General features: G+C 37.3%; 1 protein-coding gene across 2 annotated transcripts in view; it reads left to right on the forward strand.

Annotated features, from left to right (window-relative positions):
* Positions 1-20,328, forward strand: part of ADGRA1 (adhesion G protein-coupled receptor A1) — a 162,817-nt gene that overhangs the window by 50,952 nt on the left and 91,537 nt on the right. For both annotated transcript variants that reach the window (XM_053449886.1, XM_053449887.1), the window contains 2 exons: positions 3,101-3,256; positions 6,122-6,331. In XM_053449886.1, the coding sequence (XP_053305861.1) occupies positions 3,101-3,256; positions 6,122-6,331 (366 nt within the window). The remainder of the gene's footprint in view (positions 1-3,100; positions 3,257-6,121; positions 6,332-20,328) is intronic.

Here is a 20,328-nt window from a genome sequence, read left to right on the forward strand (position 1 = left end):
CTCCTGTTTATGTTGATAAGGCACCATAAATAATTTCAATTAGGTCCCCCCAAAAACCTTAATCCACCCACACTACTATCTACAGCCACCTAGTGGGCCTACACTAGGTGGCGGTAGGGACTAGCATGGGTGGATTGAGGGGTTTTTTTTGGGAGGGGGGTTAATTGAACTAATTTAGGATGCTTTATTAGAATAAGAAGGAAATATGTTAGAAGAAGGCTTACGTGTCATTGTAAGGCAGCTTTACTTTTTCTGAGAGGGTAGTAGATGCATGGAATAGCCTTCCAGCAGAAGAAGTGGAGGCTAAAACTAACTTGCCCAACACACACTTGCTGTAATAACCCAGTTTAGTCAAAATAACCATACTTGTGTCAACGAAAAAATAAATACGTACATAAATAAAATAGACACCCACAAAACGTCGCATGCTTGCTTCTGTTTCCTTCGTAATTATCAGATTACGGCTTCGCTGCTCACACTTATAACTGTATTCACCTCTCATTCCGTGGGCTCTATTTACAAACACACCGTGTCTGTTTAGTTAATTAGAGCGCCAGACGTTATCAAACGGTTACGCTTTCTCCTACTGAGAAGTAGGCCAAGTTCTTGCTAAAAATTAGCAAGAGGGAAGCAAACATGATATTAATTAACAGTGGTTTTTACCTTCTTGATTGCAGTTAACTGAGCTACCAAGAAGTCATTATTTTCTGCCAGTCTCTCGGCATTTATTAGTATTTGTCAGCTAACTGCGAAGCAAAGCTAAAAAAACTCAATCATATGTACCTTAAAATTACAAAGTTTGCATAACTCCCAAATATCCTTTTCAGAAGGTACTTTATGGGACCCTCTGTCCCTCTCCCAATCCTCCCCTTTTCAGAATGTTTGTAAAAGTCACCAGAATCGGTTATATAAACAGAAAATGTATCCAGAAATTAAATCCTGAAAATAAAACGTCTTCATAAAATGTCAAATCTTGCCAACATAAAAAATAAAACGTCTCAATAAAACATCACATCTAGCCAACCTATGACCTCATAAAAGATATTGTCTCCATCTTTGGCCATTTCAAATGTCGGAAGGGGTCTGATAACTGATAACAGCTTGGCATAGCATGTGGGTGAGATATATTCTCCGCCATTGGCTTTTGGAATTATATATAGTAATCGCTTCTCCTATAGCGACATCAAACAGGCTGGTATAATATTCCTTGGAGAAATAATAATAAATAAATAAAAAAGTGAAATCTTAATGTATTTTTGGGGATGAATGGCGGTCCCTTCAACGACACTGTGATTTACATCAGCAAACGATTAAAGGCTCTGTTCCACTTAGACAAAGCATTCTTGATACAGTCAAGACGTTCGATCTCACAGCACTGATCATGGACCGACTCAGGGAGCTGTAAAATCGATGGAGGTCTCTGCCATCGCATCACAGACCACCATCACTGCTACCACATGTTCTCCTTGCAAACCTTTTGAAGTTGAGCGCTGGGAGGTGGCTCGTTGGGCAACCTGGGCGAGTAGACGCACTTCTAGTCCTTCCTACTTCTCTCGCTGACCCAAAAACCCCAAAACCCATCTCTTGCCACATCCCAACACAGATATTGTGGGGTATGTACTGATCCATGATGAGCACACACCAAATATAATCTTCGTGGCTTGGGTTGACATCTTACTTTTAAATTCCGAGCTAGTTCAAGGATACGAACCGTAAGCATTTAATACAATGGCTTTTTTTTTTTAAACTAAAATAACGTTACCCTTGGAAAATAAATTCCAATAATGTAAATTCACTATAGATTTGCCGTGGGCTGCCGTTCTGGAAATAGAACAAACTACTCAACAAAAAAAATCGTCAATGAGTTTGGAGAAGGTGAGCCCGCTGTATGCAGAACAGATGGTCGGGGCAGGAGATAATAAAATTATTATAGAAAAAAAAATTCAATGGACCCATTTCCAGAGCCGAGCTGAAACAAATCTATCATAAGAGGGACGCATTTACATATTTATGTTTTTTAACAGGTCATTTCTCAACGGGAGGATCTGCTCGTGTGCATAATCAGCCATCAAGGGTCCTTGGGTGTCCATTTAAATCCAGACAGCTACAGCCATGATTTTTTGAGTGATTACTTAAACAAGGAACAGCCTTTTTTTTTTAACATCTTTCCTTTATGGTTAATGGTGAAGGGTATAGCCTTTCTCCACTCCGCAGAGCATTCCTGTATGAAATGGTTTGGCTTCACTCATTCTCGATTGGCAACATTCTTTCCCCTTCGTCAGGCTTAGTTTCCACGGATGGACTTTTTACTTTTAATACGGGAGTGGTAGATACGTGTAAAAGCCTCCCAGTAGACGTGGTAGAGGTTAATACAGTATATAGTCAGAGTACCCCAGAGTGATTTAGTATGCCTACTCTTTAATACTTTAATTATATGCTTAATTTTCCAAGAGCCAGCTGTAATACTCTATTTAGTATAGTTAGAGAATAAAATTGTTATAAAAAATATTTTTTTAAATAGGTTTAGATTTAAAAAATCATTATTAGAAATTAAAATTAAATGTATAACTATAGAATATATTATTTACATAGGAACCAATACATTTTACAATTTATACAAAATATATACGGTACTTTTTTTAGCACTTTTTTTTTAACCCTTTCAGTACCCAGGAGTTCTGGTGCCCTAAGGACTGTGTTTTTGGCCATTTTTACCATATGTCGGTATAGTCAAGGTTCTTCTTTTCTGTGTTTGATTTTTTTCACACAAATTAGACATTCGGGAGAAGACAATTCGTTTAGAACCTATACCAAAATATGTTGTTTTGCAATTTTTCTTAGGGTTTTTTCCCTACACAGTAGGCGCTACTATTAAACAATTTATGTTCGGCAATGTCCTCTGAATGCCAATGTCCAATGAAATGTATATTTAATTCATGTAATAATGGTGTACCTAGTATCAATGGTATATTTAAGTGATTGATTATATTGAAGATGTAGATATAAGTTTCTAGTGCAGTACAGAAAAAATGAGCATGCTTCATACATTCATCTTCAATGCTAAATTATTTACATTTTTACATGTTTTACATTTCTACAGCTCGGAGACGCATTGATTGAAATTGCAAGTAATATCATGTTAGTTGATGATCACATTCTTTGGCTGGCACAGAGTGAAGCAAAGGCTTGCACCAGGATCGTAAAGTGTATAGAACGTATATCAGACGTGTCACTAAACAGTAAAGCGTCGTCAAAGGTAACGGTTACCCGGCTATATGACTGTAATCGTATCTGTATTTATAGATCAATTAAAACAGAATGTGCTGTGAAAATGTTTGGCACTGGATGAAAAAATACTGTTGATTTGGAAGCCCCCGGGATACATGCATTTTTGTAGGAACACTATGTTTATGTGAATCATGCAGGTGCATGTGACTTTATCTTATGCAAGTTATAGGTGAGGGTATGCAAGTTACAACTCATTTTTTATTAAAGATGTTTAGCAATAAAAAAATGGGTTCTCTTATACCACCTCTCTCCCCACACTGCCCAAGCTGTGATGGAGTGGATAAATGAATAAAAAGTTTGATGGTTATATTGTCACTGCCCTAGGCCTAACCCAGGGCAGCACCACATGCCACCTTTACTACTGGGTGTCAGGATATGATATCATATACCAATGATCCACTTTTAAAGGAAAAATGGTGTTGAAGAAAACAATAGTAAGGTGGGGGACATCAGAATCCTCCCTTTAAACTGACTCATTGATTTGCGGGGAGCCTGAGGCAGCTGCCACCTTTACCTGCCGCCATCCCATGGATTAAATGGATTAAAATATATCTTAAACCTCTAACTTTTTAGTTTAGTCCTCCAAATCAATTAAGATTGGCAATGTGTTATAAATAAATACATTAGAAAAATACAAATAGTGTTTCTACTCATTTTTATTCAATATTCCATATCAGACCAGCAAATCCAATGTTAAACCCATGTTTGTAGTTTGCATTTGTTTTTCTAGTTTCCACTACCCTTTTCATTTATATAGTGCAGGTGATATTTTATCATTTATTTGTGCTCTTAAAAATACACATTTGCAATTGATTTGTTTGCATTTAAAAATAATGCTATATTATAGCAAGCAGAATTAAAACTATCTGTAAAATCTTTGTTTTTATTAACAATTCACACAAAATAATATAGATATTTTTTAATTTTAGGCGCCTCCCTTAGAACCTTACTTAAGAAAAAAAACCTGGCTTCTATATAAGAATTAGAACAAAAATAATGATAAAAATACGAAAAATACAGCAGAATGCCAAAAGTTTTCGTTAAATGTCAAGCCCCCAGAGCCATTACTCATGGCATCCTATCACGTAGCGACATTTCTTTTCTGCAATTATTCTGAAATCAGTTTTCCGCTCGCAGTATCTCATTCTGATACGGGCTTTCCAGAAGCAAAAATTAATACGCGGGTCATTTCTGCCAGTATACGACGTCTTACGGCATTCTATAATACTCAGCGTCTCCGGCCTGCTTGGACGCTAGCCATGAACAAAAATTACAACCAGCCAACTGGCTAATTGAGAACGCATTGAGGGCTGTGTCCGAACACGGTGTAACTGTCACGACTGCTGAGTCTTTACTCTTTAAGTTCAACCTGTCTGGTAAAATTGCCTGATATTTGGAACGAAAATATCAGAAGCTTTAGTTTATAGGCGGTTTAAGATCCTTCAATCTCCAGAATCTAGTAATGGCGCTAAAATGCTATATAGTCCAAAGTCAACGTCAAAAACAAAGCTGTGCAGACTACTCCTGTGGCGGCCCCCCATCCCAAAAAAAGGAAAGGAAAAAAATCTCCCTTTTCTCACTATCTACCTCCTCTGCCCTTTTCACTCCCTCCCCCCCTCTGCCCCTTCTCACTGCCTTCCCCTCACCCCCTCTCCCTACTTCTCATTATCCTTACTTACCTTGTTGAGTCCTGCGGTGGGAGCGGGAGGTGTCCGTCTTCTCGCCCTGCCGCTCTGGATGTGAAATAAAGTTAAAACAACAAAAAAACCCAATGCTTTAATTTAAGTCCCGGGCAGGGGCGCCGAGCGGTTGCTCGTGAAGTTTTCAGCAACCGCTCGGCGCCCCTCACTCTCCGTGACTCTGTTGCGGTGCCGGCGTTTCATGCTGAGCGCCGGAATACGACATCATATTTCGGTGCTCAGCATGAAACGCCGGCACCATGTTAGATAAAGTTAAAAAAAACTTTATTTAACATGAAGGATTTAAATAAAGTAAAAAAAAAAAACAAAAAAACTAAACAAAAAAACCTGATGTTTTAATTTAAGTCCCGGGCAGGCGCCCCTGTTGCCATGGCGCCCTGTGCGGCCGCACGGGTCGCACACCCCTAAGGCCGGCCCTGGTTTTCTTGCTTGAGACACAATGTGGCAAGGAATCAGCGCACACAAAACAAATACTATCTAAAATCACCTATTTAAGGCGTAACATTGGGGATTCCTTCATACTATATGGCCATATAGTGCTTAGCGCCACTACGTCAAAGTACGCCAAGCGCGGTGAGTCCCATCTATTCCCACCCAGCGTGGCTTCATTGCTTACCATGAGGTTGACTCGCTGGGACTGCACTGTATTTTCACCCCATTGAGACTTTAATGCAATTTAAATCCCTCTCCGGACACCATTAATGAGGCGCCTGTCGGGTACTAAGGAGTATTTAACCCAGAAGTCTGGTCAAGACCTCAGTAGACAAAAATATTTAAAATAATAATTTCCGTAGCACCCCGTAATTTGTATTTTTATTCTTGTTGTGGTCTTTATTGAGACAGGCAGCACTGGGGCTGTTTTCTGGCATTCTCTTAATGGCTTCTTATAAGGTGTAATATCAGAACGTTTTAATCGTTTGAAAAATTCCCCTTTTTTGGCATAAACTGAACGGTAATAAACTATATTATTTCAACTAATTAAACAGGTAATTTGTTGTTTTTTTTTAACTACCCTGAAATATGGCGGTTGAGCTAACAGATGTCCGCACTGCCTCTCTAAATAATGTAATTTTTGCGTGTTGATTTCCCCAAACTCGTTGGCGCTTTACCAGTTCTCCGATGTGTTGTGACAGGCTTCCCCAAACATCGCACTGGAGGCTCTTATAATCAGCCCGGCAAGCTTCATTGGCGTGACTTGTGTCGCCTACCAGAAAACATCTGTAAATTCGGAGGAATCATTGATCCACGGTAATGGGAACGGGAAGAGCGAAAGGACTCAGAATTTAATTGTGAAATGCAATTCCGGCAATCTCAGTGGCTCCCTGCTAAACTGGTCTGCAAAAGTAAGTGCCCGTTGGGTCGTATATCTTCCCTTATTAGCATTTATTTCTCGTTATCTGTGTATGTTTATTCTTGTTGCATTGCATATATTTTTAAGCGCTCTAAAGGCTGTACAGTTTCCGATTCAGTTTGGAAAGAGGTATATATATATATATATATATATATATATACACACATATAACTTTTATCTGTTATGTCTTCAGATTATAAATAGTAGCGCGTTTCTTTAGAAGCTCTAATTAGGAAAAGTCAACAGTTAATGATGTCTTCTTGCTTTTTTGGACGGTCGTGACAAATGATGCGTTCCACTTCCCTGAATAATGCGAAATTAGCCAGTTTATACTTTATAGTAAATGACTATACATTTCATTTGCCAAAAAAGTCCTAATTGGTGGTTTTGCGTTCCAGAAAAACAAGTGACTAAGCACTTTGATCTGAAAACCTTTCTTCACCTTCGAATTTATCCTAAATGAGTTTTTGAATTTCACATTATTGACCAGTTTCCCCTAGATTAGCCCTAGATGCCCAAATTTAGCTTTGTGCGGGCTGAGTAATCCAGCCAGGGAATTGTTGCGCATCCTATTTGACTATTTCAACGGAACACCTAAACCAGTGTTTCGTAAGAGCGGTCATGGTGGACACACGCCACCATCGTACTAGAGAACGTGTCTCCTGGGGCTACTGTTCATGCCTACCCCCATCCAGATTCTACCCAAACCTGCCTACTCCTGCTCTCTTTCTTCCCCTCCAAAGTCTAGCTGGTAATAGCCCTGCTCATATGTTCTGCTAGCCCCATATCCTGATTATAGCCCTAAAATAGCCCAGGAACGGGGGAGCACTGGGCAGCAAACCATGGGAGGTTTCCAGGTATTGAGTCCACTAATAGAGTAGTTCGTAGCCTAAAGTATTCAGAACCTGGACTTCATGTATTTATCTTCAAAGGATAACATGTATGAATGCGCAATCACAAGAACATGGCTGTAGCTGCTTAGGTGGCCTCCAAAAGGAAGGACACTAGGGGGCGCTTGTGTATACCGGTTTGAGACAGTAAAAAATAAAACAGAAAGAAAAAAACAAATAATTGCGTAATATTGTATATGAAAGATGACACTATATGTCTAAGTAATGCACTCACACTTTGTGTGAATTTTCAGGCTTCAAACAACATCCAGTCCTCCGGGTGAATATATGATGTGAATATGTAAAGGAAGCAGAAGATACGTGGGAAAACACAATGGTGTAGTATCTAACAGTCATATAACCCGCAAGCATAGACAGACACTTACACTTACTATAAGGGTGTCACACCCCTTAAAAGCTTGTTCCTGGTGTTTCTCCTCCGTAGCATAAGACACTTCTCCGTATTCCCCGGGTATATGCTGGTGCTTTGTGATGAAATGGAAGTACATCCACACTATGCTTCCATTAAACAAATTTATTTGTAGGCTATAAGCCAAATATTAAAATTATAAAAGGTGACAAGTATCCACTCAGGGATATTTTTTTTAAAAGACTAAATGAATAAAAAAGTCCAAAATAAAAGAGCTCTAAATCGTCCTTGAAATCCTCAACGCGTTTCGTCCATAAGACTTCATCAGGAGTGTCCTGATCAAGTCAAGTTTGTGGTCACCAGAACATGACTATAGAACAGGATTCTGGCCACATAGGTAACCATCATTCATACATGTAGCTACAAGAACAGGGCTGTTCCTTTTTGACTCTAGACTTTTGTCATAAAAACGAATCCAGCGTCGCTTTGTCCAAAAGTCTTCTCTCCGTTTTCTAAGTCGCATTTCTTGTAGGTTTTAGTTTGTTAAAATATTTTGTTCAACCAAATTTGGTGGCAAAATATGCAACTACATCGAAGTTACAAAATGTTTGAGCGCCTTTCCTAGGATGAAAATTTCCATATGTAAAAAAAAGGAGTGATGATCACAGTCATAGACTAGGAACAAAGGGAAGATAATGTGTGGTGAGTGCGTTGATTTGAGGGGTGGTAATTGAGGTGTATATTTCTTTCTTTCTATATATATTTCTATACTTTATATTTATAGTGTTCATTACTTCTAGTTTCTGTCTTGTTAGCGTAGAACACATAAACCAGCAAAAATGTTTGAATTCTATGAAATGACAGAAAACTTTTACATCAGGGAGAAAGTGTCAGCAACGCAGAGCTCTAGAAGAAATCTCCGGTTGCATAGAAAGTAAAGAATTTCTAATGTGACCAGGTTTTCTTGATGCAGGCGGCAGTAGGGGGTCTGTTTCATATTCGTTTCCATTTATTTAAGATGTGATGACCGGTAGTTAATGTGTGCCAGGCTGCGTAGTACAGGATATCGCTCTCACATGTGGTTAATGTTAGCCCTGCCTTGACAAAGTAAAAGGAGGCAGTTTGTACCGAGCTGTTGTTTTTAAAGTAGGACTCCATTAATTTGTTTTCTTTGTACAAACGATGGGAATTTACGCCAGACGAGGAACCAGTGGCATCAAAAATAGGACATCTAGCACTGAAAAGGCAAATTAGTAAAACTTTTTTCCCGAGGACTGTTTCTAGTAGTATGCTTTCATTGGTCGTGTGTGTGTGTGTGTGTGTGTGTGTGTGTGTGTGTGTGTGTGTGTGTGTGTGTGTGTGTGTGTGTGTGTGTGTGTGTGTGTGTGTGTGTGTGTGTGTGTGTGTGTGTGTGTGTGTGTGTGTGTGTGTGTGTGTGTGTGTGTGTGTGTGTGTGTGTGTGTGTGTGTGTGTGTGTGTGTGTGTGTGTGTGTGTGTGTGTGTGTGTGTGTGTGTGTGTGTGTGTGTGTGTGTGTGTATTTGCGTGTATTTGCATGTGCCAGCCCAGAATCCCTTGTGGTTGTGGCAGCACCATGAGATTTCTGAGGGACAAACAAGCCTTCTGGCTTGTCTGTAGATGAGTGTTTAATAATACTTCTACTACCCCCTTAATTTTAGTGGAAAGGTTTCCCCCTCACCTTTACTCACCATAACTTATGTAAGGGAATTTTTTGGCTACCCCAAGCCTCAAGTATTAAGCCAGTATCACAGCCTCATGCAACCAATTATACTTTTTTCAGTTTTGTATAACAGGCGATTGTTTTCCAGGTATCCATATATAAGCTGCATATAGAGGCAAAAGGTGAAAATTGCTCAACTTATTTGCATGCGCCTACCCAGAATCCCTTGTGGTTGTGGCAGTGCCATGTGATTTATGAGGGAAAAACAAGCCTTCTGGCTTGTCTGGTATCTGTAGATGAGTGTTTAATAATGCTTCTACTACCCCTTTAATTTTAGTGGAAGGGTTTTCCATCACCTTTACTCTCCATAACTCAGGTAAAGATATTCCTTGGTACCCCAAGCATCAAGTATTAAGCCAGTATCACAACCTCATACTGACAAGTCCGATGACTGGTGATCTGGTTATTGCACCACTTCCCGAGTTTTGTCTAAAGGCTGTCTTGTACATTGGGTGATTACTTTCAAGGGATCCGTATAGAGGCAAAAGGTGATAATTGTTGACCTTATTTGCATGTGCCTACCCACAATCCCTTGTGGTTGTAGCAGCACCGTGAACTTTCTGGCTTGTCTGGTGTCTGTAGATGAGTGTTTAATAATGCTTCTACTACCTCCTTAATTTTAGTGGAAGGGTTTTCCATCATCTTTACCCACCATAAGTTATGTAATGGTATACATATACAAGCACACATGCATATTTATGCATATATATATAATACATACAAACTATGGTAACATACATACAAACTACCATTCAAACGTTTCGGGTCACTGAGCTTTTTTCATAGAAAACAAGGAAATTTCTGTCTGTAACATAATTGCAAAAGGGTTTTCTAACAATCAATCAGCCTTTTAAACTTACACTTGGATCAGCGAACACAACGTGCCATTGGAACACAGGAGTGATGGGAGTGATAATGGGCCATTGGAACACAGGAGTGATGGGAGTGATAATGGGCCATTGGAACACAGGAGTGATGGGAGTGATAAAGGGCCATTGGAACACAGGAGTGATGGGAGTGATAATGGGCCATTGGAACACAGGAGTGATGGGATTGATAATGGGCCATTGGAACACAGGAGTGATGGGAGTGATAATGGGCCATTGGAACACAGGAGTGATGGGAGTGATAAAGGACCATTGGAACACAGGAGTGATAGGAGTGATAAAAACAATCACGGAGATGGAAAATAAATAAGCCCAAGCCATAGGTAGTTTTAGTAATTCAATTTAGTTATGATTCTCTTAATTTAGTTAAAGTTCTCTTTAAGCCATAACAATGTATAAATAATTCTTGAGATTTTACACTACTATGACATTTAACGTGTTATTGGAGCAGATGTACGGAAAATCTATTAAAGAATTTGTATTGAAACATTGCCTTTGCATATTAGGTTGCATAGTGCTGTGTATTGTGTTGATTATGTGTTCCCTTTAAGCCACAGCCCTGAACATGATATTGATTATGTCCTTAAAATAATAATGAAAAAAAAAATATGCCTTCTCCACATTTCCTCAAATATCAACTGCATTTGTATTTATATTTCAAATTACAGCATATTCTGAATAACCATTTTTAGAGATGCTTCTCGCATTCAGTGGTTTAAGTATTATAGTTTCCTAAAGCCTCGTACTAAAACAGAACGGTTTCTCAAGCTGCATACTGAATAATGAATTCTAAATTCTACTAGAGTGACTAAAATGGGCGAGATATTTTTTCCCATGAGAAAAGCAGATGTAAAATTATTTTGTTTTTGCTCTTGTGTCAGACTTTGGACCTCTTCTGATCAGCAGTATTATTCGTGAGAGATACTTTCTGGTCCTACAATTTCCAAGATCACTATTTTAAAATTAGGAGAAAAAGAAAAAAAAAATATTTTAAATTCCATGATTCTGTGACCTATATTTTAGCAAATGGAAAGCAAATCTAACCTGCTTATTGCCAAGGAATAGGAAAATCAACGGTTCTGGCATAGTCTACTCCTAATATAATCTGATGGTCCAACACAGGGGCCGCTAGGAAACCATATAAATAAATATTAGAACATCACAAGTTATTGCATCACACGCCAGATGAACGTGAATGTGTATGTGTGTCCGCATGGATTTGTATGTGTGTGTGTATGTGCATGGATATGTATGTTTGTGAGCATGAATCTGTATGTGTGTGTGAGCATGAATGAGTATGTAAGCATGGATGTGTAAGTGTGTATAAGCATAGATGTTTAAATGTTTGTGTTTGAGCATGGATGCGTTTGTGTGTTCTGTTGTGTGAGCATGGATATGTATGTGTTGGTGTGTGTGTGAACATGGATGTTTGTGTGAGTGAGCATGGATGTGTATGTGTGTGTGAGTATGGATGTATGTATAAGCATGGATGTTTAAAGGTTCGTGTTTGAGCATGGATGTGTAAGTGTTTCCACATTGATGGTGTATGTGTAAGTGTGTAAGCATGAATATATATGTGTGAGCATGTGTGTATGAGCATAAATGTGTATGTGTGTGTGTTAGAGGGAGTATGTGTTAAATTGAGTGTGAAGGGTGTGTTTTGTAGTGAGTGTTTAAGTCTGTGCAAATGTTAGCGTGTGTGTAAAAATGTGTGTGTGTAAGTTACCGGAGAGAGGCAAGGGTCTAATGAGATCTGCCCTGTGGGCCAAATATAATATCCTAGGTACGCCCCTGCTCTCCTTTTATTAAATAGACCCTTTTGTTGCTACATTTCAGAGAAAGCTGGTAAGAAGAGTAGTAATCTTAATAACATACCCGGGTCTTTTGTAAAATGGGACACTCTCAGAAGGTGATTCATTGTAACTTATCAACCTTGAAGTTACTCTTCTTTTTTCATATTGATTTTTGAGCAGGTTTTGGTTCCGTATCACATATAATCCTCACACTGGTTTTATTAAAATAAGAGAGAAAGAAATAATAATAAAAAAAGAATGACTGAATTGTCCTTGGCTTTTACACATACCTACAGCGACTATCGTCTGCGTATAACTTATCTGACATCTTCATGAAATTGTCGCTTTTTACATCTTTTTCATCGCAATATATCCAGAAACACACACTGGTATACAGAAAGCATTTTATACTCTTTGATTACTTTTTTTTTTCCATCCTGTAGATTGGAAACCTTTAAAACGTCCCGTGCCAAAGTATAATCAAACGCAGGCCTTCCTTGCTCTGATGGGGTAAACATTTGTCAGGTTCTCTTAGAAAACCGCCAGATAGGTTGATAAATGACTTTGCGCTGTCAGCGGCCATATGCTAAACATTCCATTCAGATTGCTAAAATATTACATTTCTAAGCAAAGGCTCAATTTATATATCAATAATATATAAAAATGTCAAGGTTTTAATATAAGACAGTAGAAGTGGAGTTAAACTTAATATGTAAAATTGGATGAGGGGAATGCAAGATGTAAGCTATGTCCGACGGAACCAAACCTTTGAAGCTGGCATATGAGCTGAAACGTGACCTTCTTGGCAGACAGAGGTCCGGACGTTCTACCAGAATGACAGCTGGAACAGGAGCTCACACTTGACCCTGCGGCCAGCTTGGCTCTTGCTCTTCAGCGATCTGAGCCAAGCGTCTGAGCCCACACAGGTCAGCCTAGGTCTAAGAACATCTTATTGCCTTATGGACTGTGCCGAACGGCCACAGACTCCATATGCCTAGGGCAGTGCTTGATATACCTTCGTCAATGTCCTCCACTTGGTTTGCTTGTCTCTTGGTGTGCTACTAAGCCAGAATTGACCCAAAATGGCATTTAAATGGAAAACACAAAACTCTTTACTAGTTTTAGTTTACCAACAACAACCTGGGATAAGAACAGGTGTGTTTTATATACATAATATATATTTAACAGTAATTGCAAATGAGTAATTATCTACCATGTATTCACTGTTAATGCTAACTTTGCTGTCTGGAAGTTATCTATACTTGACCTTATTTAATATTTATATTGTAATTATAATCTAGTAGTATGGAAATATTTCTTCTCCCATCACAGAAATTATGTTGAATTCATTAACTAATTAAATGTTTCAGCCTCATCTTTGAAATGTTCTATGTGCTACTTTTCACAGTAGGTGGAAATTATAATACGCATTTTTCCAGCATTACTAGTGATTTATGCGATGTCGCAATAGATAAATTCTAATTATTGTGTATATTTCTGCAACGCCCATGGAAAGAATGAGATAAACGTGTTTTACTCGAGCGTGTTAAGTTATCATTTTGCTTCTACTAGAATAAAAATTCATAAGAATTCATATTTTCTGTAATACATATGAGTGTTCAGAGTTTTTTGACACTCAAATGGTGAGGAGACACCATCATCATTATGAGTGCATCTTAAGAGTCTAAATCATTCTTGGCACCTAGCTTAGAAAATTCTGCTATGGGGCTATGAAGTCAACCGTAGGGATGGACAAGGTAAACTACGTTAGGTGCAGTTGCAAGGAGTCTGGTTTACAATGAATATACAGTTCCTTCTGCACCTCCATAAGAAGCTTTAGTGGCCTTCTGGATGGAATCAAGGTCCTCCTCTGAGGAACAATACACCAGGGTTCTCCACAGCCTCAATGTATTTTATAATCTCTGCATCGCTATGAGGGTTGTGTTACAATAATTCTGAAACTCTACATTTGTACTAAGGGGAGTAAATGTTCAATTTCTAACTGCCCTTCCCCTGTAGGACATGAAGGTATTGGGTCTCTACTCTCTACAAAGAGCCTTTGATCTTCTTAGGTTCCTTTCAATGCCTAGAGAGACGTTGAGGTTTAGATGTAATATTAGGATGTTTTGTTTTACTAAGAGAGTGTTGAGGCTAATACAACAATGGGATTTAAACACCCGTAGTATAGGCATAAAGCTATCCTGAATCTAAGACGGGACCAAGGACTGATTAAGGTTTGAGATAAAATGGGCAGACGAGATATACAGAATGGGTCTTATCTACTGTCAGATTCTATGTATCGAGCAGAATTGGACTTAGTGTGTCACTCTTACAAAATATTATTGGGATGTGTGATTGGATTTGCCAACACTGTAAAAGGAGCCAGAGCCTTCTTTTGTAGGGAACTTGTTGAATTACAACCCCCATGTTTACCTGACAACTTAGACAACGACAAGATGGAATTTCAACGAAGAGCAAGTGTATAACAACAAAGCAGGTAAAGACGACGAAATGGAAATTCAAGTCATCGTTAGCCATGAACCGGGCTGCAAATGGCTGCTGTTCATTGTAGCCGGTGTAATGCGCAGAAAGCCCCAATTCTATAGAACAACAGTGACATCCTGTGGCCTTTGTAACTTCTCCCAAGCAGTAATGCTTTATGGCGATCATATGTTGTGTCCACCAGCCATTTATGATCATACATCTTTAATAACCGAATGATTTCATACTTCTTAAATCAGCTGGCCGCTGCGTTTAGGTAGCCACCGGCAATAGATGTTTTAATAGCATTTCATTCCAATACATTTTAAAGAGCTAATATTAGAATTTTATTGGTTTAATTCCATACTTACTTTATATGATAATTAGATATATAATATATGATATCATATATGGGATATATAAATATATATTCAGTAGAGACAGTTGAATGCTGAAGGTCATTTATCATTGTTTACGTAGAATTGAGACTGTTGATCAGATTGTGTTGAGGGAGATTCTGCATAGAAGGCCTCTGAACCTGCGACATATTCACAATTTATTAATATGTTTGTTTTTTTGTGTAAAATGGTAGCATTTTTCTATTTAATATGCCCAGTCTGCTCCAATAATACCGACAGGCTACTACTAAATTTACTTGAACTTAAAGGGACGCTCCAGTTGGATGGTTCCTTTAAATAATATTTTTTTCATCTCTTTCTAAATTTATGGAAGGTTTTTTTTTTATACCTATTTACAAAGGGACTAAAAGTGGAACTAAATTTACCATAAATAACTCAATTCTGTTTTATTATTCACTTTTCCCAAAGAAAGTTAATATTAGCTATTGTTTAGAAACTAAGTACCCAAAACTGCATTATGGGTTTCTACGTCTAGAAAGCGTCAATTTACAGCATAGTTGGATTTCAACTGATGGACTTTACTTATACATTATGTAAGGCCAACCTCTGCAAAAGACGCTGAACTGGCATCTCATAATGGATAGTTAATTCCAATTGTGTTTTGTTTAGAAGATTAATAAAAAATGTATCAGTTTAGACAACAATGTCCATAAATGAGCTGACTATGGATTACCATATGAAATGTGTAAATAAAATATAACCTTTGTAACCGACATTCTGATTTTGGATTCTCTCCACGAACTGGCATAAACTTCACTATAATTAAACAGTTATGACCTAAATTATTGGTTTATTCCATGGAATTAGGTGATCGGGGTAGATTTTGCTAATAAATTATACCCCTAAAGCAAAACTGTCCCTCTTTTGCCAACGAAAATATTGGGAGGCATAAGTAGTTTAGGTTGCTTTGTAGCATAACTGAGAACTCTCTGGGATAAACCTGGAGTCTCCAGGTTAAGTCTTTTTTAATCCGGGGTCTTGGGCTTTTTGTTTTTTTTCCTGGCAGTAAAGTGGCTTTTGCCATACCCACTCCTGCCTACTCCCCTCCCACTTCCTATGCACTCAAAGGCTGTCTGGGGCTTAGCCCCACCCTCATGCTTGGCTAGCTCCTCCCCTTCACTCAGCTAGCCTCACCCCTTCATGAAGCCACTCCTCCAGAAGAAGGAGAGCTCAAGGTAGCCTACTGATATGCTTTGTAGACAACCCTTGGGTGTGAAAGTTGTTTTAATGCCTCTGTTCCCCTTGTATTATCTTTGACAGCTGTTTTACTAAACAAAAAAAAATCACATTATATTTAATAATGCATGAAAATAAATTTTTATTGCAAACAAAAAGAAATCCATTAAAACAATTAAAATCCACTATTTGTATTTCTTAGGAGAGAAGAGATGAGTTAGAAATGGATCCTTTTTGAAGGGTGGAAAATGTCTTGCATGTTCCTTTTTTTTACATTTTGATCTAGAAGCCATAAGATAAAATGCGTAAAATGCATGAAACACCCAAGAGTAAACTTGAAAATCAATTACAATAATTTACATTTGTTATGGAGTATGTAAACCAACCAGCAGTCATTTGATGGGCTATGCTAATTATAAATGTGCATATTTGCCTTGAAGTCAATATTTTTTTTGTCTTTTTTAAATTAATTTTATTATTTTAATTGTACATGAAAATACCAAATATGAGTATTTTTGTTCTGGTATTTAATGCTCCTGGATTATCCCGAGTTTAATATTTAACCCATGTTTTTTACATGTAGCTAATGAAGCTTTTCTTGGGAGTTTGCCCATTATTATTTTTTTTTTACAGTATTAAACTATGTGTTTATCTTTTTCTTTATCATAGTGGTTTCTTCTGCAGTTCTTATTATTATTAGAGGACTGTGAGAAGGTTCAGTACTTATTACACACAGCTTTTTCTGTAAGTGCAATACTTTATATAGCACTTTCGGGTATTTTCACAGGTTTTATGTGTTATCCTGCACAGGGTTATTATTCTTCCTCTCTTTTATGTATAAACCAAGATGACACAAGGTGAGCTAAGGAGAAAATACGTAGGGCATTGAAGTCATTCTCGTCATTTTTGGTATCGTTTGATATAATACATGCTGTGCTCTACCATATTAATATGTCTTTAGCCATTAGTTTTCTCACCAATTATTAATTAAAGGAAATCTTTGAAAATCTCAAACGCCCACATATTATTTCCACGTTTATGAAAGAATTTTCACAAGGCACACAGGCAAAAATTTCATTTTAATGTTTAATCATTCATTTTGGGGATTTTATTATGTAATTTACCATATGAAACTTATTTTTACCAGAATTTATTTAAAGCTTAGAGACTATTGCAATGGTGTTTTTGTCTAAACTTGTAAAGCAAATCCGCGTCCTCGTTATGAATTCTCCTCTTTTTTTTCTCTTTATCAAAGATGTCAGACTCAATAAGTCAACAAGCAAATTAATGGGGAGGGATAAATAAAATAAATACTAAAAATTAACTGGCCTCAACAGTGTAAAATAAACACAGTACTTCTTAGGACAATAAAAGAAAAAGTCTTTCTTTTACTTTCTTCCTTATCAAAGGATTTGGTTAGTTCTAAGTGGAATCTGATGAACTTCATGTCTGGAAATCTAAAGATAACCGGAAAACTAGTTTTGTTTTTCTGACGGGTAGGCTAAACTAATTAGATATTAGGGAATTTGAGAAGGGCTCGTTAGGTGGGGAAGAGAGCAAAGAGCCAACTCAGCTAAAATCATACTCACTTCTATCATCCTTGGGTCATTCCATTAGCTAAACACCATTATCACCCACCCTGTATATGACCACAGGGGTTATGTGGGAATTAAATCCCTAAGCATACCATATCAATATACATAACATTTAAAAGGCATATTTTTATTAATTTATTTAAAATATTCAAAATAATGGTGGTAATTAAAATTGAATATTTGAAATAAATTAATTAAAATTAGCCTTTTAGACTTTGTGTATATCGCCATTCCATGATTCCACAGATCTCTGCCTACTTTAGCATTCTAAACATATAAAAAAAGACACAGAGTATGCATGGAGCAAGTTTTTAATGAGTGTGTTAATGTTTCTAAACTCAATGATTTACCTATTGATTTTAAAGCTTGCCTTTAGCGTTTTCTTTAATTGTCTACTGATATCAATCTCAATTTAATTACTCAATCAGGATAAGAAAAAAAACAACAAATGAAATACAGGACCGTACAGAATTTCAAATAAAGTTTAAATAGGTAGAGAAATACACAGTGGTTCCCCTTGATCTATACTTTTGAAGAATATTGTGAGATACAAAGTATAAGTAGCCTGTAAATGTTTTTAAAGGGAACAATAAAACGTATAAATGTTATCCATTATGGTTGGTTATCTGAAGAAAAAGACTTATTTTAAAATGCAGGGTGGATTTAAAAAGCAAGGCTATAGTTATGAAATATTATTTGGCAAATAAGGGGGGGATAAGGCATATCAGGGAGGCAAAGTGGCACATGGAGGTATAAGGCATATCTGGGGGGCAGAGTGGCATATAGGGGGCAAAGTGGCATATCAGGCAAGCAGAGTGACATATAGGGGGATATAAGGCATATCTGGGCATATAAGGCATATCTGGGGGGCAGAGTAACAAGCCTTTGGGCAGATGTGCATAACTGGGGGGCAGGTTGCCAAATAAAAGGAAAAAAAAATGAATTTTTCTCAATCATATTATTTTTATTAAATATGACAAATGAATTAATATTTACTAGTAAAACATTTTTCTTATTGGGTAGTCAATATCTAGGCTTTTTCTCTAAATTAATATTCAAATTTTGGAGGGCCATCTTACAATCGTGCAAATACGGGAATTTACTTGTTTTAGGCTTGATAGGTATCCAGGGGCATGCTAAAATAGCATTTGGAGACAGCAGTTTCTGTCGGGAGATTATCCTGTTAAAATGTATCTAGTCAAACTGATTTTAGAAACTTGTATCAATAGAAGGGTCCATCAATGGTCATTGAAGGTAGAAGATAACTTAGCAGAAGCTTCATAGAGTGCCCAACGTTCCTGTTAACTCTAATCCAGAATTAAATATATATTTCTGTTTTAACAGGCATAAAATGTCCCATCTGGTACCTGCCCATTGTCTTTCAGCTCAAATCTCCTCGCTTCTTCATATTGAGCACCTGGAAGACCCTTTGGCCAAATTGAAGGTTTAATTCTCTTCCTTGTTTGCCTTTTTATCATAAGTACTTTCCCATATTCCTCTAAGATATTTACTTCCTAAAGCAAACAAATATTACATTTTCATGTGATAAGACATATGGATCTACTAGAAACGGTGCCAGAAAAAATATTTTATTTGGTTTCAAAAAGGAAACATTTTGTGTGTTTTTTTATTTCTTTTTATTGCAATCTCAAGTTCTACCCTTGGTTTTTGGAATCTTGGTTACATAGCTCATTGTCAGATTTGTAGATTGTTTATGTTGTACAGAAGACGAATGCTTTCCTTTCTCTGCGTAAGAAATCTCCTATGAGGATAGAACCATCTGGTTATTGAACGCTCTTGTCTGTTTTTATCATTAACCAAAATTCTTGTGTTTTTACTCATGTAGATTTCTAGAAAAACAACCTTTCGCAGATCATATTTTTCTTAAACTAGATTTGGAACTCCGCTCAATTAAAGCCCTGAAATGGATAAAGTGGATAAAGAATAAATAACAGTTTTGCAGGTCGGGCATCAAAACCGGGGGAAGAACTATTTCTTCATTTCACGCACGTCATTGCCATACTATTAAAACCGCACATTAAACAAGATGTGGCTTTCCACTAGCCTTGCAGTATGGCCAGACAGCTGTTCTTCAATTAATTTGTTAATTTTAGATGTTCCAGCATATAATTGAAAAAATAATTTGATCTGACTTTTTTTTTTTTTAATCATATAAACCCTAAACTGAAAATAATTTCTGTACAGATAACATTTCTTTTATATATAGCCTTTATAGTGCCATAGCTTATGTGTAATAAGTGCCATACGTTTCATATATTTATATACGTTTAATATAGGGAACGTATAATGTATATATTGAAACTGCATGCCGCTTGTGTTGATTGTTTCATCATCTGTTTAATTGTTTGGGGGACATTTAGGAAAAGATTATAGAAAAAAAAACAGCGTAAGGATTTTCTGCCCTGCAATTATCTCTAGACGTGCAAATGGGCCAAAAAACAATTCAGTCTAATTTTTCGGTTAGTTTTTGGCCCCAAATCTGGCAGCATTTTTAATTTGGGAACTCAATTTGTTGCTCGGGCCAAAATTCACTCACTCTCGCGCATTCTTGTTCACTCGCCTCTCTCATTCTCTGTAAAATGTTTCCCTACAATCTCTGCCAACCACTTCCTCTTCTG

Source organism: Spea bombifrons, chromosome 11, assembly GCF_027358695.1.
Source record: "Spea bombifrons isolate aSpeBom1 chromosome 11, aSpeBom1.2.pri, whole genome shotgun sequence".
Taxonomy (NCBI): domain Eukaryota; kingdom Metazoa; phylum Chordata; class Amphibia; order Anura; family Pelobatidae; genus Spea; species Spea bombifrons.